Source organism: Myxocyprinus asiaticus, chromosome 1, assembly GCF_019703515.2.
Source record: "Myxocyprinus asiaticus isolate MX2 ecotype Aquarium Trade chromosome 1, UBuf_Myxa_2, whole genome shotgun sequence".
In the NCBI taxonomy this organism is placed as follows: domain Eukaryota; kingdom Metazoa; phylum Chordata; class Actinopteri; order Cypriniformes; family Catostomidae; genus Myxocyprinus; species Myxocyprinus asiaticus.
The window spans coordinates 7,464,571-7,491,669 of record NC_059344.1 but is presented as its reverse complement, the minus strand read 5'-3'; the positions used below and the strand labels follow the sequence as shown (position 1 = coordinate 7,491,669).

Sequence of the window (27,099 nt, the reverse complement as noted above, 5' to 3'; positions counted from 1 at the left end):
CCATATTTGAATCTCAATCGAAAGAAAATGAACAAACTTTACATTATAATTTATAAAAATACATTTCAGGGTTAACACATAATGTACACCCAACATATTTCATCTGAATGTATCAAAATGTTCACTCAAGCACAGCAACTGTCAAACAGTCATGACATTTGAAACATTTGTGAATGAAACTGGTTACTCACTGGTCTGGTAGTGTTTAACTGCCGTATCTTTCAGTTCATTTGCAAAGCTTTAATCATATTGTGACTGGTTCACAAGCAATCCACTCTGATATGAGCCAAAAACATACAATCCACGCTGAAATTTTCTGAATACGCAAGCATAATACTGTACAGTCTATGCTGATGTTGTGTGCTTAAACAGGCTAAAATAGAAAAACTGGTCTTCACAGGAGTGACAGCTCACATCTTCCGTTTTTGTTTACACACAGAATGGCATGTGTTTCTCCCAGTCAGTGACAGCAGCAGAATGAGAAGCCTTTTTAAAAGTTGCGCTTGTACCACTCTTAAAACGCGGTGTACATTGCTGGAAATGCATCGAAACAATTAAAGACATCCATTTAGTCCATGTTTACAAAAGACCAACAATTAAATCTGGCACAGATGGGAGCAAAAACAGTCCAGGGCGCCTTCAAAACAGCAAGAAACAGTGCAGCTAAATGAAACATAACGAACATAACGGTCTCAAACTTGACATCGCATCTTTTTAAAGCGTCATGAAATGCAAATGGTCAAAGCTAGTGTAGAAAAACATTTAAAACATTTAAAACCACATAGGCACATGGTGACACATGAAGGTGTCCTGTGAAAGTCCCTGTTGGATGAATCTCCCAGACAGGCCCTCGCTCCTCTTCACCTGTGACTGAGCAGTGCATGAGTACCAGTGGGCAGGGCCAAATGTGAAAAATAGGCATTGATGTCTTGCTGAAGACAAAAAGTGTATTGGATTAAAATGACTTACTCCACCTTTAAATAAATGCTATTTTTCTACTAAGTAGGAAGTTTTCAGTTCTGAAACTTACAGTATGTATTTATAGTACAATGACCTCTTATATGTCAAAAAATCAGGGAAAATTAGATTCCTCATATCATGGCCCCTTTAAAGACAAGAAGTATATATAAAGAAAAATAAAGTAATAAAAAAAATAAACAAAAAAGAAAACATATAAACAAGTACAAATGTATACATGAGATAAAGAAGATAATCAAAGAAATAAAAATAAAAATATATTTTTAAAAATCAACAACTATACAGAGAGTGTCCTGTATTTTACAACTTCAAAAGTGGCAACCCTACTCGCAGTTTCCATTTCTGAAATGACTTTCAGGCTTGATAAATCAAGTTTAATTCATTTGCATCGACACCTCCCTTTATAATGCGCAAATTACATATTAATTTCAGGGAAACATGCAAAAATTGCCAATACTTGATATTTTGCGCATCTGAAAGATGCAATCCTTAGAAAAATACATTAGTAGATCAGCTCTGACCTTTTTGCATGTGCTATCAAGTTTGCACGTTTTTATGCACGGAAACCTGTAGTACATCAGGGCCATAATGTTTAAGCCAAAAACGTACCAAATTTATATAATAAAACAAAGATTATAGCTTACATAACAGTCCCAGTGGTGACCAATTATGCATTGTCCTGGGATTAGATTTGCGATTCACGCAACAAATCGTTCAGACCGCATTGCTAACTGATTTGACCGAATCAAAAGAGTCACATTGGTCAAGATTCGATTAATATTATTTGTTTTGCAAATCAAACATTACTACCATGGAGCCACTTCTAGCTTACAGTTGCAGCTGTGTTACTTTTTGCAGTTTACAGTCGAGAAAGTAACAAAAAGGTCTGGAAAAATTTATCAGAGTAAAAGTATTCATTTTTACAGCACATCTTATATTTTATTTGTGAAGTGAAACATGTGAATCTTCAAAAGAAATCATGTGCTTGAGCCACTACATCAGAGGGTTAAGCTCCCAAAATAACATGAACTTCTCTGGTTTGCCTATACTCGAATATAGTATCTCACAGGAGATGGATCATGTGTGCTGTCTTCACTTCCATTAGTAGTTGCCGCATCACATCGCTGCTTATTTACACAATGTTAAACTTTGTTGTGTCACTAAGCACCTTCAGCACATTGCCAAGAATCACTGTTGCTCATGTTGCCTCAAATTGCCAACTCCCGTGAAAAAATTAATGACTTCCAGTTGCTTCGTAGCTGCAAATCAGTGTATATCTGAACAGGGTTTTAGTAACAAAACCTTCTTGTTTTTTCTCTATTTAGATTGCTGAGACGGCCTGGAACCATACCGACTTCCTTGTCTCCTATCCTCTCCTAAAAATCCCACCATCCTCCCCTCCCATTGCCCTTGTACCACTCTCCTCTCCCAGTCAACCTCTTAACATGTCAATCAACATTCCCTCGAACACCAGCAATGGAAAGGCGAGTGTTGACGACACAATAATAAGCAACAGCGGTGGAGCAGTCACTGGTGCTGTGATCCTTGGCCTTGTTTTTTTCCTTGGTGTCCCCGGCAACCTTTTCATTGTCTGGAGCATCCTGGCTCGAGCCCACCGCCGTTCCATCACAACCCTCTTGATCCTAAACCTAGCCTACGCAGATGGATTCATCATGCTCCTGACACCTTTTTTCATTGTGTATTTAGTTAAACGCAGCTGGATTTTTGGCCTGGCGCTGTGCAAAATTCTCTTCTACCTTTGTTGTGCCAACATGTATGCTTCAATATTTTTGATAATGCTAATGAGTCTGCACAGACTTGTTGCTATAGTGTGGCCGAAACGTCCTGGTGCCCTAACAGAAAGAAGGATGGTCATGAGGGCGCTGGTGGTATTGTGGGTTCTTGCTCTGGGACTCTCAATGCCCCCTTTAGTTTTCCGGACTACAGCAGAGAATCCCAAAGAGCCTCAGAGTCTTCCGTGTGAGTGTAAACACTCAAAACGACAATATGTGAGTTACAAATGCTAAAGCTTTTTAACCCAATTCCAATTGATGACTTCAGACTTGTTTTCATAGCTCCTTGGTCTTCATGATTCTCAAACAAATTCTAGAGCCTTACAGAAGCAAGTGTATTTATACTGAGATCATTTGACAAATGGGGTAAATACTTATGCACAGGGGTGTAAAAAGTACTCAGAAATTGTACTTGAAAGTATGGATAATGAGTGAAAATGTTACTCAATTAAAAGTCCAAGTATCTAGCCAAAAACACACTTGAGTGAAAGTAAAAAAGTATTCACATTAAACTGTACTTAAAGCTGCACTATGTAAGATTTTTTGGTTAAAAATGAACACATTGCCATTATTGATTAAGTACATAAACATTCAGTGTTCAAAACAATGTCCTTACTTTACCCCGATTCATTTCGGTAAGCCTATAAAAATAATTAGCATTTTGAGCTGTCAGGTAGATTTTGCGCGAAATCACTGCCTTATATCGTTCCTCTTTGCGTCATGATGTCATGTCCGTAAACACAGGAAAGAAGTGCCGGCTGAGGACGCTGTTCAGTTCAGTCAGTCACAATCATGCAGTTCAGGATGGCATTGCTGCAGTCTGGATGGATGTTTATCTGTTATCTGTTTAGCAAAGTTATTTACCTTCTATAATGCTTGGAATTGGATACAGTATGTTGTCTGGTAGGGGTAATGCTTTTATGAATCGAACATTACTCATATGTTTACCGATCATGATCCGAGCGCATCATTTAATTCAAGTTCATATTCATTAGTTTCGTTGTGCAGATGTAAGTTGTTCCATAAATGTTGTGGATATACTGATGAATCTCATGTATAAATAGGATGCATTTGAATGAGGTATTTACCCCGTTTTGTTTTTTTTTTTGCCGGTTTTAGCAAGTTCAACTCATACAGATCAAGTGGAGAAATGCCCAACACACTGGATTAATGGATTAAATTAATCCATATCTAATATCTTCTTCTATTTACAGATTATCAAGATGTTTCTTCTTCTGTTTGTATCTTGCACTGTTAATATCTTGCAGTATAATTTTTATCGTCATATTTTCGTCAACAGTATGCTTTAATAAAATAATTTAATAATCTTCATGATGCGCCTTTTTCGACTCATCTTAATTATCGTTGGCGAAATCAAAAAACCCTTCGTCAACAAACGTTTTCATTATTGATTTCATTGACAAGATTAATAATGTAAAAATAATGAAGTCTTACATTGAACTCGAATCAGCAGTATCATGAGTTTCACCTCTTAAATTGATAAGTATAATACAACTCAAACATTAATAGTTGATAAAACACTTGAATAATCATATTTAAATATACTTGTTACTGGTCAGGAGAGTTCCCTGTTCTCTATGTAAAAGTGCTTTGAGTGTAGTGTCAGAAAAGTGTACAATTCTTTCATTCAAAATATGTCAATAGGAATGTTGTTTATCTTCATCAAATCAAGTAATATTTCATTTTTAAACGTTTAATCGTATAACATAATTATATCAACATGAAAATAGCACATTATGAGCTCTGAATATCTGCCAGTAATGATCACAAACAGGCGATGTCCAGGTAACTTCAAATCATCAGATTCATCCGCCAGAGCAGTAGTGTTGAAACACCATGGACGTAATGCATTCTTTTGCAAATTGCTTGCAATTTAAATTTTCAATCAAAGATGTCACTAGAGAGCACAAAGTTACGTAGTGCAGCTTTAAGTATTAAAAAGTAAAAAGTAACTTTTTTCCTAGCTAGAATGAAATCAAGAGAAATTGTGTGAGAGAGGATGTTGTTAAATTCGATTGGTTTGTTAAGTCGCCTTTTTACTGTCTCTGACGACTGTTATATTTCTCCCCAGTGGCATTCGCAACCTGGTCAAAGAATCATGTTACCATAACTACATTTTTGCAAAATGATTTTTATGTGGCCTGTTGTATGTTAAACTGCAATTTTCTTGTGAAATGATCACTATACGTGCTAAAACAACCATGACTTTTAACCCGTCACTCAAATCACAAGTAAAACAGCAGATAATCAGTTCATAAACACTTACTTTGCGCTCTTTTCCTCACACAATGTTATGTTATGACATACACTTGTGGCCAAAAGTTTGGAATAATGTATTTTGGAAGGAAATTGGTACTTTAATTCACCAAAGTGGCATTCAACTGATCACAAAGTATAGTCAGGACATTACTGATGTAAAAAACAGTACCATCACTATTTGAAAAAAAGTCATTTTTGATCAAATCTAGACAGGCCCCATTTCCAGCAGCCATCACTCCAACACCTTATCCTTGAGTAATCATGCTAAATAGCTAATTTGGTTCTAGAAAATCACTTGCCATTATATCAAACACTGCTGAAAGCTATTTGGTTCATTAAATGAAGCTTAACATTGTCTTTGTGTTTGTTTTTGAGTTGCCACAGTATGCAATACTGGCATGTCTTAAGGTCAATATTAGGTCAAAAATGGCAAAAAAAAAAAGAAACAGCTTTCTCTAGAAACTCATCAGTCAATCATTGTTTTGAGCAATGAAGGCTATACAATGCTTGAAATTGCCAAAAAAAAACTGAAGATTTCATACAAAGGTGTACACTACAGTCTTCAAAGACAAAGGACAACTGGCTCTAATAAGGACAGAAAGAGATGTGGAAGGCCAGATGTACAACTAAACAAGAGGATAAGTACATCAGAGTCTCTAGTTTAAGAAATAGATGCCTCACATGTCCTCATTTGACAGCTTCATTGAATTCTACCTGCTCAACACCAGTTTCATGTATAACATTAAAGAGAAGATTCAAGGGTGCAGGCCTTATGGGAAGAATTGCAAAGAAAAAGCCACTTTTGAAACAAAAAAACAAAAAGAAAAGGTTAGAGTGGGCAAAGAAACACAGACATTAGACAACAGATAATTGGAAAAGAGTGTTATGGATCTTAACCCCAATGAGCTTTTGTGGGATCAGCTAGACTGTAAGGTGGGTGAGAAGTGCTCGACAAGACAGCCACATCTATGGCAAGTGCTACAGGAAGCGTGGGGTGAAATGTCACCTGAGTATCTGGACAAACTGACAGCTAGAATGCCAAGGACCTGCAAAGCTGTCATTGCTGCACATGGAGGATTTTTGGATGAGAACTCTTTGAAGTAGTTTAAGAAGTTCTGAAAAAAAAAATTCAAATTGTAATTGTAATTTTTCACGTTAATAATATCCTGACTGTACATTGTGATCAGTTGAATGCCGCTTTGGTGAACAAAAGTACCAATTTATTTCCATAAGAGCAAAATCTGTACATTATTCCAAACTTTTGGCTGCCAGTGTATAAACACATTTACTATAGCTCATGACTCATATTAACATTTGCATTACATAACCAACTTCATTTACAAGCTTGTTTAAGTGTGATCAAATTGCACAGAAGCTCAATTGATAGAGTGTTGCACTTGTGATGTAAAGGACTGGGGCACGAGTCCTGAAGAGCATGCGAGTCGACACGTTAGCCAAAAGTGTCATAGGTGCAACACATAATGACATGTTTACATCAGAAATTTAGTTTTTCATGTCACATTTGCTTTTTCTGACACTATTGGTTAGGTTTAGGTTTAAGGTTTAGGGTAGGGAGGTTAGTTCCCTGTCTGTCACTCACTCAATGTTGTGTCGATGTAGTGACACTAGGGGTTCGATCTTGAGAGCCCCAATCACCTTTGCTTTATTCAGAAAAGGCTAATGAAAACTGGTGAGTGGAATTTGCATGCCACTCTCCGCCCCGGACATACGGGTATAAAAGGAGATGGTGTGCACCACTCATTCAGACTTGTTCTTCGGAGCTGAGCGCATGTGTGTTCGTCCCATCACCTTACCTTCTGCTGCTGGAATTTACGGCAAATATCAGCGGTCACCCACGCAGGATCGAGTGTTGTGCTTCCCCCGGGCGCTTCGATGGGGAGAGATAACGGCCACACCCAGTAGCATGAAGGCAAAAGGACATCTTTAAAAAGATGGCAATTGTTGTGCGAGCTCTTTTAGAGAAAATATACTTTTTTGAAATATACTCTTTTAACACCTGTGTACTCAGCCGCCGAAGCGCCCAGGGGAAGCACAACACTCGATTGTGCGAGGGTGACCGCTGATATATGGTAGAGCTTCCCCAGGTAGAGCGCGCCATAGCGGTGCATTTAAGCCCACAGGGCATAGCCACCTGGAGGAACCAACAAAGGCTCCCTTCCAAGGCGTGTAACTTTCTTCGTCACTCGTGGCGAAGGCTTACAACGCCGTAGGTCAGGCCACCTCCACCCTGCATACCATGGCTATCCTGCAGGTCCACCAGGCCAAGGTGCTTAAAGATCTGCATGAGGGTAGGACCGACCCAGGGCTTATGCAGGAACTGCGTACCACGACTGACCTCGCTCTACAGGCAACGAAAGTCACGGCGCGTGCCCTGGGCCGGATGATGGCTGATCTTAGCTCACTCGTGAGATCTATTGTGTGCGCACAGGGACATTGTGCTTCGGCACCTCGACCGGCTGAGGCTTCAGGTCAACTGGGAAAAGAGCAAGCTCTCCCCTGCACAGAGCATCTCTTTTCTCGGTATGAAGTTGGACTCGGTCACCATGATGGCACGCCTTTAGAACGAGCATGCACAGTCTGTGCTGGCCTGCCTGAGAACCTTTAGGCAGAAGGTAGCAGTGCCAGTGAAACAATTTCAGAGGCTGGGGCATATGGCATCCTCGGCGGCGGTACTCCCCCTCAGGTTGATGCATATGATCCATCGCTGATATCGCTCCAGCACTGGCTACAGACTCGAGTCCCGAGGTGGGCATGGCGCCACGGCACCCAGCGTGTGATTATCATGCCACGGTGCCGCCAAACTTTCAGCCCTTGGTCAGATCTGGCATTTCTACGGGCAGGGGTTCCCTTAGAACAGGTCTTGAGGTGTGTCGTGGTCATGATGGATGCCTCAAATTCAGGCTGGGGTGGGCAGTATCGTGCAAGCAGTAACGGGGCTCTGGACAGGGCCCTGCCTGCAATGGCACATCAACTGCCTAGAGTTGCTGGTAGTATCGCTGGCCCTGCGGAGGCTTCGGCCATTGATTCAGGGCAAGAATGTGTTGGTCTGGACGGACAACACAGCGACCGTGGTGTATATAAACCGCCAGGGCGGAGTACGCTCACGTCGTATGTCGCAACTCGCCCGCCGCCTCCTCCTTTGGAGTCAGCAGACGTTGAAGTCTCTGTGAGCCACTCACATCCTGGGCATCCTCAACCGTGCAGCGGATGCGCTCTCACGGCAGGTAATGCTCCGCGGAGAGTGGAGACTCCAACTGCGCAAGTACGCGTTTCCCCCAGTGAGACTTGTTGCACAGACGTTGTGCAAAGTCAGGGAGGATGGGCAGCAAGTTCTGATGGTTGCGCCGTACTGGCCCAACCGTACTTGGTCTCAGTGAGGCGGCTGTACGCTCTGAAGTGGCATCTCTTCACAAATTGGTGTCCACAGAGATGCGTGGTCGGGTCTGTGTTGTCCTTCCTATGGGAAGGGCTGGAGAGACGGCTGTCTCCCTCTACCCTGAAGGTGTACGTGGCTGCAATAACAGCATATCACAATACAATGGATGGGAGACCCTCATGGCAGCACGACCTGGTCACCAGGTTCCTCAAAGGCGCGAGGAGATTGAATCCCCCTAGGCCGCGCCTGATTCCCTCTTGGGATCTCACTGTGGTCCTACCTGCCTTACAGAGAGCCCCCTTTGAGCCGCTGGAGCACGCCCAGCTCAGCACTTTGTCACTGAAGACTGCCCTCCTGGTGGCGCTCACTTTTATCAAGAGGGTTGGGGACCTGCAGGCGCTCTCTGTCACCAGCGAATGCCTGGAGTTCGGGCCGGCACACTCTCACGTGATCTTGAGACCCCGGCCCAGTTACATGCCCAAAGTTCCCACCACACCCTTCCGGGATCAGGTGGTGAACCTGCAAGCGCTCCCTTCAGAGGAGGAAGACCCGGCCTTGTCGTTACTGTGTCCAGTTTGTGCCCTGCACATCTATCTGGACCGCACACAGAGCTTTAGATGCTTGGAGCAGCTCTTTGTCTGCTTTGAAGGGCAGCAGAAGGGGAAAGCTGTTTCCAAACAGAGGTTGTCCCATTGGATTGTGGATGCCATTTCTCTGGCTTACCAATCACAAAACCTGCCATGCCCTTTGGGAGACCGGGTGCACTCCACCAGAGGTGTTGCGTCCTCCTGGGCACTGGCGTGGGGCGCCTCTCTAACAGACATATGCAGAGCAGCGGGTTGGGCTACACCCAATACCTTTGCGAGGTTCTACAACCTGCGCATAGAACCAGTTTCGACCCTAGTGTTACGGGGTAACAACAGGTAGGTCCGGGTGTATCGCTTGCATAGCGCCTTTCCCCTTTTAATGTGATAATGTGTGCTATTATCACAACTGGTGAACACTGGATGCCTCTTTAATTCCTTAAGCACTATTCGGTGGTGAACTCGGCAGAGGAGGAACGCCGCCAGGCCCAGTACTCGTATGTCCCTTTTCAGGTGAGCCCATGTACTTGGGCTCAGTGCTCCATACGTGGTGATTCCCCCCTCAGTATTCCTGTATGATGTGTTTCCACTCTTCGGTTTCCCCTCAGGTGAACCCTGTGTTTCCCCTTGTCAGAGCTCTGCTCTGCCTTGGCCACTGTTGCTGTGTACCCTCTCCGTAGACAGGGTCCTCCCCAGTGGCATCATTCCATATGTGAACTTCCCCGTCGGTAAGTCCATGTGAGGTATTCTCCACATGTTAACCTCCCTCCGATAGTATGTGGTCTCCGTAGTGCTCTCCCTCCTGGAGAGGGAAGAGCACTTCCCCAGTGCTATTCTAGCATGTGCTTGGCAGGAAATTGCTTAATACAAAAATCAGGAAAGGCCACCGCCTGTAGCCTCCTCGGATAAGTGCCTCCTCCCACCCTTATCGGGACCAGGGAGACGCCTTACATAACTCACTGGAATGTCACGACGTGGTTAAGGCTTGCTGTGAAGCACACAGCAGCTTGCCCGTGTCCACTCATCCGTACCTCGTGACATGGTTCAGCACCTGCAGCATTTCCTGTAGGAACCCCTAGTGTCACTACATCGACACTATGTCGAGTGAGTGACAGACAGGGAATGTCTTGGTTACTGATGTAACCTCTGTTCCCTGATGGAGGGAATGAGACGTTGTGTCCCTCCTGCCATGGCGCTGAACCGACCGCTGACATGGCCAGGACTCTCTCTCGGCTCCTCAGCACAACTATGAATGAGTGGTGCACGCCATCTCCTTTTATACCCATATGTCCGGGGTGGAGAGTGGCATGCAAATTCCACTCGCCAATTTTCATTGGCCTTTTCTGAACAAAGCAAAGGTGATTGGGGCTCTCAAGAGCAAACCCCTAGTGTCACTACATCGACACAACATCTCGTTCCCTCCATCAGGGAACAGAGGTTACATCAGTAACCAAGACGTTTTGTTGAATTAAATCTTGATAGAACATTAACCTTAAAAACCTCATCTGTTCAGGAGAACATTTCACTTGCTTTTTGCACCATACTGTGGATATTTCTTTTCAGAACTGCACTGAGATGTGTACTGAACCACATAATTTTATTTTGTAAAAACATTGTCACAGTCACGCAATGTTCCATGCAACGAACATGGTTTTATAGTTATTATTATAATCAGGGTTGGGAGGGTTACTTTTGAAATGTATTCCACTACAGATTACAGAATACATGCTGTAAAATGTAATTTGTAATTGATTCTGTTAGATTACTCAATGTCAGTAACGTATTCTAAATACTTTGGATTAGTTCTTCAGCACTGGTAGATTTTTTCACTTGTTTTGACTATTAAAAACTCTGCCAGTACAGTAAGACAAAATACACGTAAAAAATATATTCTCTGAAAAACCTAAATATTTTATGCAGTGTTGTTTCTAAAACAAGATTAATCAAATTGATCTTGTTTTAAGGATTTTTTTATACTTTTACAGGAAAACAATTTATATGTATAAATGTTTTCCATCTGAAAGGACTAAATATTAAATGAAACAAATGACAATAAAATGCAAAGTTATCTCTTCGGTAATCAAAATACTTTTGTATGTAACTGTATTCTAATTACCAATGATTTAAATTGTAACTGTAGTGGAATACAGTTACTTATATTTTGTATTTTAAATATGTAATCCCGTTACATGTATTCTGTTACTCCCCAACCCTGATTATAATTAATAGTTGCCTAACAACAACAACAACAACAACAACAATAATTCAGCAAATAGGGAATAGAAATTCATAGATATGATTTAAATGTGAAGGCAAGTGTAGAAATAAATGACGTACAAATGTATTTACAAAAGCCTTTTATTTTTACATTTATATTTGCAACGTGAATGATCATAACTGTCGAATCTGTAGAAGTAGCAGGCGTTTAGAATAAAGTTTGGGACAAAAACCGTCAGTGTTTCTCACTTTGTGCTCAGTTTTGAATGAATACATCACATTCAGTCGGGCGGTCACATACGGTCTAGTCACACAAATATTTTTGACGTATCCGAAACACAAATCAGATCTGAAATTCTGCCTCTGCAGATGGTCGGAACTCCACAAAGCCACTGTGCGACACTCTGTCATTTGTCAATCCGTCATTTGTCGGATGCAGTAAAAAGGCGGCTTCTGTCCAGTAAGACGAAAGAAAATGATCTGCAAAAATGTAATGAGTACATTTCAAGTTTAAACAAAGTTGTAAGGAGTAAAAAGTACTATTTTTTCTTTGTAAATATAATTAAGTAAAAGTACAAGTATTTCATTTAAACTGCACTCGAGTAAAGTACAAATCCCCCAAAATAATACTTTTTCTCAATTACTTTACACCCCTGCTTATGCACCCAACAATAAATCATATGGTAATACTCCCAATTAAATCAGTTTACTTTTTGGTTGTAACACTACAAAATGTAAAAACGTTCAAGGGAGGAGAAAGTTCATTTACAATGGTATCAACAGGTAAAGTAACATATGTAAACATAAGGTATGTTATATATGTATAATTAACCTTAAAAACCCCAATAATTAACCTTAAAAAACCCAATACAATTATTGAACAAAACTGAACAAATTTTAAACAAAGTCTCTTTATATAGGTATATTTCTTTTTCTGCCATGCTACCACATTTTGACCTCTCTCTTTCATATGTGTTTAGGTGGCACTGCAGTACTGTCTGGAAACTGTGCTGGGCTTCTTGTTGCCGTACGGGGTGATCATAGGTAGTTACACGTGTATCCTGCGCAGAATTCGCAAGACCCGGTTTCGTAGGCGTATCCGCAGTGAGAAACTCATCCTGGTGATTGTCATCACCTTTGGCCTGTTCTGGCTGCCTTACCACATCATAAACATGGTGCAGGTGTGTGTGTTTTACACCTGTAATCTACCAACAAATCAACAAAAAGAAATATCGCTTATCAGGGTAGTCTCAACTTTACTGTAGTGACTTCTTGTAAATCTATTCTCACCTCAGTTCGGAGGAGTCAGTCATAGGCTTGGTGATTCCATTTATATTATCGTGTGTGTTTAGATTTTTTATTCTATACATTGTATTATAATTATAAATACATTGATTTTGTTACATTATAATCTATGTACCTGATTTACTACAGGTTTGCATGTAAAAAAAAAAAAAAAAGAAGTGCAAACTTGACTGCATGTGCAAAAAAGATCTGAGCTGATCTTCTAACGTAGTCTTCTAAGGATTGGGTCTTCCAGATATGCAAAATAGCACGTCTTGGCAATTTTTGCATTTCCCCAAAATGAAAATGCAATTTTGAGGCATGCCTCCAAATGCGCATAATAAAGGGTGATGTCGGTGCAAATGAATCAAATTGCACCTGCAAAGTGATTTTATCAAGCCTGAAAGTCATTTTAGAAATGGAAACTGCAAGAGCAAATTAATACGAATGAAAGGCAGGTATTAATCTGATATGCACTGTGCATCATGCTGTCACTGTGGCAAAACAGAGACTTCAAGAATAGAGAATACATAGAACACCTATAACTCTTAGATAGAAAAAAGCCTACTAAAAATGTATGCCCAAATTATGACGTAATTTAATATTTTAAACATTCTTTTTAATGGCGAAATATTTTACGGAGTGACTATTTACACCATGGTGTAAATAGCATCTGCCACACAGTGCAGCTATTTTCACCCCAATAGTCTACTGGAACCAAAGAAATATACAACAAACTAGACAATAGGTGTCGCTGCAGTGGCATGGGGTGTAAAGTGTTGTCCTAGCGACCATGGTTCGATTCCACCTTTTGTCCCGCTTTTTTTTTTTTTTAACATCCGATTTCCTGTTTCCATTCTAAATATTTTCTTTAATACTACTTACAACAATAAATACAAATTAATATAAAGGTTGATTTAATTGCAGTGATTTGATAACGGTGAATGCCGGAGAGTGGAAAGAAGAGTTTGATCCGGAGGTGGGGTCTTTCGATTGCTCTCGTTCCCTTCCTTACTCCCGTGGCTCAGCATCGCTTTTGTGTAGATTGCACATGGTATTACTATAGTAATATTGTAGTAACCATATTTTTTGGCAGAAACCATAGTTTAATGCAATTAACCATGATTTTACTACAGTAAAATGGTGGTAATATGGTAACCATGGTTAAATGTGTGGTTACTATAATTTTACTACAAAATACCATGGTGAAACTATGGTTAATGTAGTAAACCCAAGGTTCCCTATCTGTCACTCACTCGACGTTGGTGTCGATGTAGTGACACTAGGGGTCACTCTTGGGAGCCCGAGACACCTCTGGTCTTTGATAAAAGGCCAATGAAAATTGGCGAGTGTTATTTGCATGCCACTCCCCCGAACATACGGGTATAAAAGGAGCTGGTATGCAACCACTCATTCAGATTTTCTCTTTGGAGCCGAACGGTCATGCTCGCTGAGCTGAATACTACTGTTCATTCACCTGCTGGATCTGACGGCGCATTTCAGCGGCTTCTCCCCCCTCTGCACTGGTGCACTGCAGAGAACGCCCCTGGGCGCTTCGGCAGAAAAACTAGAGAGTATATTTTCTGAAAGAGCATTTTTCCCCTCTAAAAGAGTATATATTTCTCTAAAAGAGCGCACACACGGAACGTCTTTTTAAAGATGCTTTTCCGATTGTGTGTTATTCCTGGTTGTGCTCGTTATCTCTCGCCTTCTAACGGTCACGATCACTGTCTTTCGTGTCTGGGCACTGCTCACGCGGAGACAGCGTTCGTGGATGGTCACATTCTCATTGCGAGAATGTGTCCATGGCAACGTTGCGGTCGCGGCTCGCCTTCGTAAGGAAGCGAGCCACCCCAGAGGCTCCCGCCTCGGTCCTTTTACCCACGGGTTTGAGGCCAGCGCGGCTAGCACTGGGGGCGATTTGGGGACCCCAATGGGACCGCCTCTGCCGGGTATCCCCCCGCGGACCTCCCATTCCCCAGCACGCTCGTCTGCCCCGATCGGGCTTCCGGGTGAATCCGCCGGCTCGTCTCACGGCGAGTTCGACCTCTTATTCGGAGCCCGCGAAAGTGATGAGCTCTCGAGCGCAGCATCGGAGAGCGGGCTCGTCCAGTCGGAAGCCTCAGCTGGGCTCCTCCCTTCGGGGTCGATCGCCCAGTCACAGGCTGACGCGGAGATGACGACATGCTTTCCCAGGCAGCCACAAGCGTCGGCTAGAGTGGAACCCTCTGCTCTTCCCTGAACCCTCGTGGCTCGGTGATTGGTTCCTGGGCTCGCGGCGCCGCTCAAAGCCACGCCCCGCCCCGTTCCTTTTTTCCCGGAAGTGCATGAAGAGCTGACAAGGTCGCGGGAGGCAACTTTTACTGCCCGGTTCCAATCTTTTCAGCTTCCCCGCTCTCACTACCCTCGATGGTGGGGCGGCCAAGGGTTATTCGGCAATCCCCCGGTGGATAAAGGCGCTCGCGGTGCACCTATGCCCGCAGAGTGCCCATGGGCGTGGGTGCCCAAAGCCCCCGTCCAAGACCTGTAGGTTTATGTCGTCTCTGACGGTCAAAGCCTACGGTGCTGCTGGACAAGCCGCCTCCGCCCTGCACGCCATGGCTCTCCTGCAAGTCCGCCAAGGCGCTAAAGGAACTGCACGAGGGTAGTTCCGCCCCGGGATTGATGCAGGAACTGCGCTCGGCGACCGACCTCGCTCTCCGAGCGACGGAGGTCACGGCGCGGTCTCTCGGGCGGACGATGGCCACACTAGTGGTCCAGGAGCGCCACCTTTGGCTCAACCTGGTCGAGATGGGTGAGGCCAACAGGACACGATTCCTTGCTGCCCCCATTTCCCAGGCGGGCCTATTCGGCGACACCATCGAGGACTTTGCCCAGCAGTTCTTGATGGTAGAGCAGTAGATGGATGCTAGCCGGCTTGTCCTGCCCCGGCGTGGCTCAAGATCCCGCACCCCATCTACTCATCGCCGAGGGCGTCCCCCTGCGGTGACTGCACCGGCTCCGCCGCAGCCCGCCCCTCCGGCCCGGCCCCGGCGTGGAGCCCACCGCAGGAAGCCGACGCCACTCGATCTCACAGCCGGCACCGAAGAACCCACGGAGGTCTTCGAAGCGCCCCTGAGACGGGCGACCCAGGGACAACGAAACCCGCTTCTCTGGAGCTGGTAAGCAGATCTTCTTTTTGTTACCTTTTGCATTTAATTGTTTTACAGCCCCTACTTCATTGTACCGAAAAAAGGCGGTGGGTTGCGGCCAATCTTGGACCTGCGAGTACTGAACCGGGCCTTACACAGACTCCCGTTCAAGATGCTGACGCAAAGACGCATTCTAGCGAGCGTCCGGCATCAAGATTGGTTCGCGGCGGTAGACCCGAAGGATGCGTACTTTCACGTCTCGATCCTTCCTCGACACAGACCCTTCCTGTGGTTCGCGTTCGAGGGTCAGGCGTATCGGTACAAGTCCTCCCTTTCGGCCTGTCCCTGTCTCCTCGCATCTTTACGAAGATCGCAGAGGCTGCCCTTGCCCCGTTAAGGGAGGTGGGCATTCGCATTCTCAACTATCTCGACGACTGGCTAATCCTAGCTCACTCTCGAGATGGGTTATGCGCACACAGGGACCTGGTGCTCTCACACCTCAGCCGACTAGGGCTTCGGGTCAGCTGGGAAAAGAGCAAGCTCCTCCCGGTTCAGAGCATCTCTTTTCTCGGTTTGGAGTTGGACTCAGTCTCCTTGACGGCGCACCTTACGAACGAGCGCGCCCAGTCGGTGCTGGCCTGTTTGAAGGCGTTCAAACAGAAAACAGCGGTTCCACTGAAACATTTTCAGAGGCTCCTGGGGCATATGGCATCCTCGGCGGTGGCCACCCCGCTCGGGTTGATGCATATGAGGCCGCTTCAGCACTGGCTCCAGACTCGAGTCCCGAGACGGGCATGGCGCCACGGGACACACCGCGTGGCCATTACGTCGGTCTGTCACCGTCTTTTCAGCCCTTGGACCGACCTCTCGTTTCCACGAGCAGGTGTTCCACTAGAACTGGTCTCCAGGCGCGTCGTGGTCACGACAGATGCCTCCAAAACGGGCTGGGTCCGCGGCTGCGTTAGCACATCAACTGCCTCGAGTTACTGGCAATTCTGCTCACCCTGCGGAGGTTCCGGCCGTTGATCCAGGGCAAGCACGTGCTAGTTCGGACAGACAGCATGGCAGCGGTAGCATATGTCAACCGCCAAGGCGGTCTGCGCTCCCGCTGTATGTCATAACTCGCCCGCCGTCTCCTCCAACGGAGTTAGCAGCACCAAGTAGCTGCAAGCCACTCACATCCCGGGCAACCTCAACACTCCGGCGGACGCGCCGTAACAACAGGTTACCCTCAAGGGAGAGTGGAGACTCCACCTTCAGGTGGTCCAGCTGATTTGGAGTCGATTCAGTCAGGCACAGGTGCACCTGTTCGCCTCCCAAGAATCCTCCCACTGCCAGCTCTGGTACGCCCTCACCGAGGCCTTCCTCGGCATAGACGCGCTGGCACACAGCTGGTCCCCTGGCATTCGCAAATATGCATTTTCCCCAGTGAGCCTGCTCGCACAGACCCTGTGCAAGGTCAGGGAGGATGAGGAGAAGGTCGTCCTGGTAAGCACCCTACTGGCCCGCCCAGACGTGGTGCTCGGACCTCACGCTCCTCGTGACAGCTCCCCCCGGGCAAATTCCCCTGAGGAAGGCCCTTCTTTCTCAGGGAAGGGGCACCATCCGGCACCAGCGCCCAGACCTCTGGAATCTCCATGTCTCCAACGTGCCTGGAGTTCGGTCCGGGCTATTCTCACGTGATCCTGAGACCCCCGACCGGGCTATGTGCCCAAGGTTCCCACCACTCCTTTTAGGGACCAGGTGGCGAACCTGCAAGTGCTGCCCCAGGAGGAGGCAGACCCAGCCCTGTCGTTGCTGTGTCCGGTGCGTGCTTTACGCATCTATTTGGATCGCACGCAGAGCTTTAGAATCTCTGAGCAGCTCTTTGTCTGCTTTGGTGCACAGCGGAAAGGAAGCGCTGTCTCCAAGCAGAGGATCGCCCACTGGCTCATTGACGCCATAACTATGGCATGTCTCGCCCAAAACATGCCGCCCCCGGTAGGGCTACGAGCCCATTCTACCCGTGGTGTAGCGGCTTCTTGGGCCCTGGCCAGAGGTGCCTCTCTAACAGACATTGCAGAGCAGCGGGCTGGGCAACACCCAACACCTTTGCAAGGTTCTACAACCTCCGGGTGGAACCGGTTTCATCCCAGGTAGTGGCACGCAACACAAGCGAATAAGCCCGGGATAGCCGGCCGGGTGTATCGCTTGCACACAGCGCCTTCCACCTCCTTTTGAGCTGAAGACGTGTGCTGTTAATTCCCAGTAGTGTTCACAAAAGTTGTTCCCTGGTTGACTTCCTCCGAGCCCTGTGGCAGTCGAGTTTTCGGAGAGACTCGCTGCCGGCCCAGTACACGCGCTAACTAAGAGCCCGGTTCTGGGGTAGGTGCTCCGCATGTGGCGGTTCCCTGTAAGGCTAACCCCATGCGATCTATATCTTCCGCTAGTTCGTTTCCCTACTGGCAAACTGCGTCTTCCTTGGGCAGAGCCCCTCAGTCTCCATGTTGTAGTAACTCCTCCCCCATTGGGCAGGATCTACCTTGAAAGCTCTCCACATGGTTGGAAAGACCATGTGATGTATTCTTCCACTTAAATATCCCCCCCTCTCTTGGGGCGAGGTGTGGTCTCCGCGGTGTCCTCCCCTTGGGAGGGACACCCCCCGACTAGACCTGGTGGCCCAGTCAGATAATCCCCCTTCTTTTTTAGGGAGTGGAAAAAGAGAAGGGGAAAGAGGCCACGACTGGGTTAAGCCTGTCTCTATCTCTGGGTAGTCGACTTGTTCCCAAAAAGGGCCGTTCGACACTCATAACTGTGTTGGGGGAGGTTACGTGTCGACCTGGTGCGCTGGCTATGAGGCACACAGCAAGTCTGCCCACCACACACCGCCAGTTCACGTAACACAGTTCAGCCTTGTGGTGTTTTGTATAGGGACCCCTAGTGTCACTACATCGACACCAACGTCGAGTGAGTGACAGATAGGGAACGTCATGGTTACTGGTGTAACCTCCGTTCCCTGATGGAGGGAACGAGACGTTGGTGTCGATGTAGTGACACTAGGGGTCCCTAGTCAGTGAGTTTGTTAGCTCTCATATGGATGCACTGAGTAGGCTAGATACTGAGCCATGTGGAGCAGAAAAGATCTGTCAAAAGACCTGCATAACAAGGTAATGGAACTTTATAAAGATGAAAAAAGGAGATAAAAAGATATCCAAAGCCTTGAAAATGCCAGTCAGTACTGTTCAATCACTTATTAAGAAGTGGAAAATTCTGGGATCTCTTGATACCAAGCCAAGGTTAGGTAGACCAAGAAAGATTTTAGCCACAACTGCCAGAAGAATTGTTCGGGATACAAAGAAAAACCCACAGGTAACCTCAGGAGAAATACAGGCTGCTCTGGAAAAAGATGGTGTGGTTGTTTCAAGGAGTAGAATACGATGATACTTGAACAAAAATGAGCTGCATGATCGAGTTGCCAGAAAGAAGCCGTTACTACGCCAATGCCACAAAAAAGCCTGCTTACAATATGCCCGACAACACCTTGACACGCCTCAAAGCTTCTGGCACGCTGTAATTTGGATTGACGAGACCAAAATAGAGCTTTGTTTGGAGAGGGGTCAACAAGGCCTATAGTGAAAAGAATGCCATCCCCTCTGTGAAGCATGGTGGTGGCTCACTGATGTTTTGGGGGTGTGTTAGCTCTAAAGGCATGGGGAATCTTGTGAAAACTGATGGCAAGATGAATGCAGCATGTTATCAGAAAATACTGGCATACAGTTTGCATTCTTCTGCACGAAAGCTGCACATGGGACGCTCTTGGACATTCCAGCAGGACAATGACCCTAAGCACAAGGCCAAGTTGACCCTCCAGTGGTTACAGCAGAAAAAGTTGAAGGTTCTGGAGTGGCCATCACAGTCTCCTGGCCTTAATATCATTGAGCCACTCTGGGGAGATCACAAACGTGCAGATCATGCAAGACGACCAAAGACTTTGCATGACCTGGAGGCATTTTGCCAAGACGAATGGGCAGCTATACCACCTGCAAGAATTTGGGTCCTCATAGACAACTATTACAAAAGACTGCACACTGTCATTGATGCTAAAGGGGGCAATACACAGTATTAAGAACTAAGGGTATGCAGACTTTTGAACAGGGGTCATTTCATTTTTTTCTTTGTTGCCATGTTTTGATTTATGATTGTGCCATTCTGTTATAACCTACAGTTGAATATGAATCCCATAAGAAATAAAATAAATGTGTTTTTCCTGTTCACACGTTTTCTTTAAAAATGGTACATATATTACCAATTCTCCAAGGGTATGCAAACTTTTGAGCACAACTATATATAAAATCATACACATTTAAAACTATACTATTCTCTCCACCGCCCACCCCAAGAGCCCTCCAAAAACTCCAGATTTTTTTACCCCATTTCCCAACAAACAAATCTAAGTTAACCCATCTTCCAAATGACACCTCCTCAAAAGCTGCCACCCTCCCCATCTCCGTGCACCACTCCCGAAATGGGGGCGCTCAAGCTGACCTCCAACCGCTCAAAATAATCTGCCTGGTGATCATTACACTGGTCAGAACCCAATTTTTATGTGTCCATTCCCCACATCGATGACCGCCCCATCCCCCAAAACACAGAGTCTGGGGCAAAACGAAACCCGAGTGCCCAACACGTCACACACAAAACTCTGAAACTTGAACCAGAATTCCTGGATCTCAACACACCACCAAAAAACATGGGCCATGTCTCCATCCTCCGATTGGCATCGCCAGCATGTGGGTGTGTCTTTAAAACCAAGCCTATACAATCTAGAGGGGGTCCAATAAAATCTATGTAAAATCTTGAATTGCATAAGACGCACCCTTTGCATCTCTAGATGCAGACTTGATGTTTTTTAGAATCCTAGCCCACACTCCCTCCTCCAATACCAAGTTGAAATCTTTTTCACATAATCTCTTGATAGAGGTTAAAGCTCTGTCCCCCAGACTCTGAATTAGCAGGGAGTAATACACTGATGCCTCCTGACCTTGTCCAAAAGCAGTAATCACCATTCCCAGAGTATCTGCCACTTTAGGGGGGTGTATGCTACTCCCAAATATAGTACAGAGCAGGTGGCACAGTTGTAAATACCTATAAAATTGAGATCTGGGAATACCAAAATGTTGAACCAAATTTTCAAAAGATCTCAACACTCCACCCTCATATAGGTCAATGAGCGCATTATCCTCCCTCACAATCCACTCTTACCAGCATAAATGGGACTTATTAAAACATATTTTTGGGTTCTGCCATATGCTTCAGGCAACATTTAAATAAATGTCCAAATTAAACTCTCTGGACACTTCTGTCCATACCGAGTGCAAATGCGAGATAACGGGGTGTAACTTAACTTCTCCGATTAGTTTGATAGAAAGGCTTTGCAATGGCAAAATAGGGGCAAGAACTTCCTGTTCAATACAAAACCAGGGAGGGGCTCTCTCTGAGTGGAAGCGACCAATGAGCCAAATGTCTGAGACTGAATGCCTAATAATAAAACAAAATCTTGGGTAGGCCTAGCCCACCTTTGTCAATCGGCCTATGTAACTTATTGAAATGTAATCTGGGAAAGAAGGACTTCACTATGCTATCAAATTGCTTGAAATAAGAGAGGGGGACATCTACAGGAAGAGACTGTAACAGGTAGTTAAATTTTGGATATCATGAACCTTCCCAATCATAGATAAATTTAATGAACCCCACCTGCCCACATCGTTCGAAAACCTTTTTATTAAAGGATCAAAATTAACTCTGACTAAATCAGACAAATTTGCTGGGAATAAAATGCCCAAATACTTAATGCCATGTTTGGGCCACTGGAAGGCACCAGGCTGGAAAGCCAATACTGGGCAGTATGCTGTCAGAGCCAAAGCTTCAGATTTAGACCAATTGACTCTGTATCCTGAGAACTTAGAAAAGGAATTAATGATTCTATGGGGGCAAGGCATAGATCTAGAAGGGTCGGAAACGAATAATAAAATATCATCTGCGTAAAGCAAAAGCTTATGCGCCACACCTCCCACCACCACCCCTGGAAAATCATCCTCCTTTCTTATCACTGCTGCTAATGGTTCCAGGGCAAGACAGAACAATAATGGGGAAAGAGGGGTGCCCCTATCCAGAGTAAAATAATTTGAAATTAATCCATTTGTTTGTACCGCCGCTAATGGGTGTCTATAAAGTAAATGAATCCATCCAATAAACGTACTCCCAAGCGCATACATTTCCAAAATCTTAAAAAGATAATCCCATTCTACCATATCAAATGCCTTTTCAGCATCAAGTGAGATGGCAGAGACTGGAGTCTGATCATTCGCCACTGACCACATGATATTGATGAAACATTATCAAAAGAGCTGCGGCCCCGAATAAACCCCACCTGATCTATATGTATAAGAGATGTCATAACTTTACTTAATCAATTAGCCAAACTTTTTGACAATATTTTAGCATCTAGCTGGATCAGGGAAATTGGACGGTAACTCTTACACTCACTTGGATCTTTATCCTTTTTAAGAATCAGACTGATCCAGGCTTGCATCATGGTTGGCGGAAGCTTTCCATTCTTTAATGATTCCGAATAAACTTCTAGCAAAAGTGGAGCCAATTCTGTAGCATAAGATCTAAAAATCTCAGCAGCAAAGCGATCTGGCCCTGAAGCCTTGACTGTAGGCAAAGCCTGAATTACCTCGCCAAGCTCCTCCAAGGTTATCTCAGAATCAAGAGAATTTTTTTGCTCAGTCGTCAGTTTAGGGAGTTCTAATGGTTCCACAAAGTTTCTAATCTCTTCATCAGTAGACGAAGATGTGGAACTATAGAGATCAAGATAGAATTCTTTAAAAGCATTATTAATATCAATGGCTGAGGTAAATATTTAATCACCAGCAGATTTCACTGAGGGAATGGTAGAAAAATACTCTCTCTGCTTTATATATCTAGCCAAAAGCTTCCCTACTTTGTCCCCCGACTCAAAGTACTCAAAGTCGTGCCCTGAATAGCCAAAACTCCACCTTCTGCGACAAAATAGTATTATATCTATATTTCAATCGGGTCAGTTCTCTGAGGCCATCAGCTGACATTCGGCACTTCAGCTTTGCCTCTGCACTTTTAATACTCCCTTCCAACTCCACAAGTTCCCTTGCTCAGGATTTTTTGATGAATGAGGCATACTTTATGATCCGACCCCTAAGAACCGCCTTAAGTGCCTCCCAAGCCACGCCCACAGAGGATACTGAGGTCCAGCTGGTCTCCATATAGACATTGATTTCAGCCTTTAACATTTGTTGGAATTGAGGATTTTGCAAAAGGGATACATTAAAGCGGCAACTATATGATTTCTTTTTCTCTGTATGTGGCAACACCTCTAAACTCACCAGGGCGTGATCTGAGACTAAAATGTTTCCAACTGAACAATCAACAACAGATGAAATGAGGGACTTAGATATAAAAAAATCTATTCTAGAATAAATCTTATAGACTGATGAAAAAAATTTATAGTCCCTACCAGATGGGTTCAAAAGTCTCCAAATATCTGTAAGACCAAGATTTTTACACATCCTGTGAAGCATCAATGTTGCTCTAGGGGGCATACACACTTTTGCTTCACTATGATCAAGGACTGAGTCCATCAAAAGATTAAAGTCTCCTCCCAATATTATATCATGAGGGGTGCCAGCGGCTTGCAACTTCCCTTCAAGATCTATAAAAAAGCTCTGATCATCAGCGTTAGGTGCGTAAATATTAGCCAAAATCAACCTTTGCCCCTGAATTTCTGTTAAAACAATAATGACTCTTCCTAATGTATCTTTAATTTGTTTGAGACATTTGAATTGTAGATGCTTACTTATCAATTTAATGACTCCCCTGCTCTTACTTGAGCCAGCATTAAAGAAAACATGTCCACCCCATATCTTCTAAAATTTTTCAACTTCCTGCGGGGAAAGATGCGTTTCTTGAAGAAACACTATATCATATTTCTTACGTTTAAGAAAATAAATAATGTTCCTTCTTTTTATGGGGTGCCCCAACCCACTCACATTCCACATGGAGAGAGACAATCCACTCATATTAACATCTGACATTTTGACACATTAGAAAAAATAGATTGTGTGTCAAAAACAAAATTATAAAGACCACATTCAAACATTAGAGCAACAAACAAACCCCAAACTCCCCCCCCCCCCAAAAAAAGAAAAACGTGCGTATTAACCCCGTGCACGACAGCGCCAACTAGTGTCCTTCCCTCTAAACTCAAACAGTACATGCACGCCACGAGAGCCCCCACGACACTTTTGCCATCGGATTGCTCAAGTCCGGTGTTTCTATACAAATGTTGTGAGATAGGATTACACAACAGAAAATAATCTATAAAATAAACTCCAGCCAATATGAGGCATAAGCACAAAGAGCATGTAGATTCATCCACATAACTGTCCCAAAGGTGTGTTCCTCCATAAAACAAGCTCCAGCCGCTAGCAGAACCAGCAAAAAAAAAAAAAAAAAAAGGCTGTTCAGTTTCCTCGGGCAGTCAAACAAATGTTCAGTGAGCCGGCCCATTCAGCTGTTACATGAGTGTAACACATGCCCTATTCACTCTAATGATTTGCAAGAAATATTCCACAAAACAAACTCCATCCAATTGGAGGCATAAGCACAAAGAACATGCAGATTCATCCACAAACTGTCCCGAAGGAGTGTTATTCCACGAAACAAAGTCCAGCCACTAGGCGGAACCAGCACAAAAAGAAACAAAGAAGGTGCCCAGTTTCCTCGGACGGTCAAGTGAATGTTCAGTGAGTCAGGTCCACTCGGCTGCATCGAGAGCATCATACAATGACTTACTCATTCCATTGACTTTATGAAGGACATCGCTTGCTGTGGGCATGTAAATATTTTGCAGCCATCCTTAGTATCTATTCTCAATTTGGCCGGGAACATCAGTGCAAAAGCGACCTTCCATTGATGTAATAGTTTCTTGCATTCCTTGAATCGATCACGTTTCTCTCTTGTCGAATTCACAAAGTCTGGGTACAAGAAAATGCTGTGGTTCTTCCAAGAAAGCCTTCCTTTATTCCACGCCTCATATAAAACAAGGTCTTTATCGGATGATCTCAGAAATTTGGCCAGAATTGATCGGGAACTCTGTGAGCTTGCTCGATTTCCAGCTTATGGCCTGTTATGTCGAGTAGACTTGGGAAGAGCTCGTCTAGGAATTTCACCATATCTTGGCCTTCTTCGTTCTCAGGAATTCCAACAATTCGGACGTTGTTTCACCAGTTACGATTCTCAAGGTCTTCCAACTTTTCCCAGAGACGCGCAAAGTCTGACTTGGTCGCTAGCAGGTTAGCAGCTAATTCCCTCTCCGATGACTCCAGATAATCAATCCGTTTCTCGATGTTCCCCACTCTTGTAACCAACTCAAAGAACTTCTCCATGGCAGTGATTGATCTACGTATTACAGCAAGATCTTCCAAGTCAGCAACGACCTTCGCCAGCATTGCTGACATGCTCGACAGCTGACGCTGGATCTTTCCCACTGCCCGGTCCCCGGTCTGCGGCCCTGTCAGGGGTCTCAGCTTGAGCACGTAAGTGTCTTTTAATGACTCCAGAGCCCGAGGATTTTGAATTCTTTGACATATTGTCTTCATAGAACAGTTATGGAACAGGGTGTATCGAATCTCACCGATTTATGACACAAAAAGTATTAAAAATTAGCAAAGTGCGCAGAGTTCGCTGTTCACATGTCCGACCCTCGCATGGCGCTACGTGACTCCAAACTAACAAATTCTTAACCATATAAAAGGCATAACAAGTAAATAAATTAGCAGAGTCGCAACAATTTATTCAGAAAATGACAATTAAATGAGCTGTAAGTGATTTTTTAATATTATGACATGCCAAAAAAGTCCCTATTACCTATCAGATATCTCTGAAATAGGTGCCATGAAATATCACATTTGTCTCTGTAACAGCCCTAGGCTTGGTAAACAACTGCAAAAAAAGATGTCTGTGGTCCGATCCTTTGTCAAGCAAATCAGAAGACTTGCTGCCTGTCAATCATTGTGTGCGTTCAGAGGGCAGCCCATATATGGTTGTAAAAATGCCGGTGCGGTTTCCTGCTCTTGTGAAACACTCAGGGTCGGATTGTGAAACACTCAGGGTACCCCTTCCCCCTCCATCCGATCCAAAACAATGGTCTCGTGTTTGTTTGTGTGCGTGTCTTTGGACTGCAGGGTTTTAGAAAGAGGGGGCTTGGCTAATTCAATGGCTAGTCTGGTGGACGTTCCAGAATAGCTAAAATTGTAAATAGCATCTTTAAGCACTATAAATTATTCTCAGTGATTATTCTGAATTCCAAGTCTTCTGAAGCCCTCTATTTGAATATATTTAAATGTGTATATTTTAAAATATACATCCTAACATTAGAATGTCACTATCGCGAGACATGTGAGAGCCAAATGCATGTGACATCACTGAGGTCAAAGCTGTCATAACCTTCTTTAGGTGGCAATTTCATACTTAAATTTGAATCTGTTTAATTTCCTCGCACAAAGCCATCACATGGCCTTGCAAGACCTAGAATTCAGCGCATGAAAAGAGGATTACCTTTAGGCAGAGGCTATTTACACTTAATGCAAATAGCTATAGATGCTATTAATACTAAGTGTAAAAAGCAACAAAAAGCATCTTCTTTGCACTAAGTGCAAATAGTGTTAGATGCTATTTGCACTCTAGTGCACATAGTGGCAGATACTATTAGTATAGGGGCATCACTGCAGCATTTTTATTGTGTTTATTTGGAGTCCCACAGACACCCTACACCAGGGGTGCTCACACTTTCATCCCATGAGATCTTTTTCATAAGGCTATTACAGTACGAACTACCATGCACAATTTAAATTTACATTGAAGGCAGTGTTGTCACGATACCAACATTTCAGCAGTCTGAACCAATACCAGTGAAATTTTATGGTTCTCAAAGCAAAAACTAATACTGACTAATTTGTTAATTGGGTAAACATTGTTTCAAGTTCTCAAGTAATTATTCAAGACAAGGAAACAGTCAGTAATAAAATAAGAACACAGAAACAACTTAAGAAACAGTGCTCAAAATGTCTAACAGCAGTATCAAGTATTCAAGTAAAAATTCTTACATTCTTGTGGATTACAGGCTTTCACTGTATGATTATAATACATTAATATTTTTTTATTTTAAAGCTACTAAAGTTATCCAGCCAAGAGCAATGGATGGTTTTGTTGTTGTTGTTATTAGTGACATAGGCAGTGACAGGTATATCAGGCTGCATTTACACCGCAAGCCCTAATGCACAGATCCGATATTTTGATACAAATCCGATACAAATTTTTTTGTCCCGGTGTTTACGCTTACTTCAGGCATAACTGTC

At 44.1% G+C, this 27,099-nt stretch overlaps 2 protein-coding genes across 12 annotated transcripts in view; one reads left to right on the top strand and one right to left on the bottom strand.

Moving 5' to 3' along the window:
• The window catches only part of LOC127449012 (myeloid-associated differentiation marker homolog), a 137,638-nt gene that overhangs the window by 36,161 nt on the left and 74,378 nt on the right, over positions 1 to 27,099 (bottom strand). Inside the window, exon 4 of one of the 6 annotated variants that reach the window (XR_007898638.1) lies at positions 11,117 to 11,729. The exons of 4 other annotated variants lie outside the window; for them this stretch is intronic. The gene's annotated coding sequence lies outside the window, so the exon portion shown is untranslated. Of the gene's footprint in view, positions 1 to 11,116; positions 11,730 to 27,099 lie in introns of those variants that run through there. One more of the 6 variants, XR_007898632.1, reaches the window with a different exon arrangement.
• The window catches only part of LOC127448952 (leukotriene B4 receptor 1-like), an 88,726-nt gene that overhangs the window by 58,158 nt on the left and 3,469 nt on the right, over positions 1 to 27,099 (top strand). For 5 of the 6 annotated variants that reach the window (XM_051711961.1, XM_051711989.1, XM_051711970.1 and 2 more), the window contains 2 exons: positions 2,304 to 2,987; positions 12,230 to 12,430. In XM_051711961.1, the coding sequence (XP_051567921.1) occupies positions 2,304 to 2,987; positions 12,230 to 12,430 (885 nt within the window). The remainder of the gene's footprint in view (positions 1 to 2,303; positions 2,988 to 12,229; positions 12,431 to 27,099) is intronic. The other variant, XM_051711997.1, reaches the window with a different exon arrangement.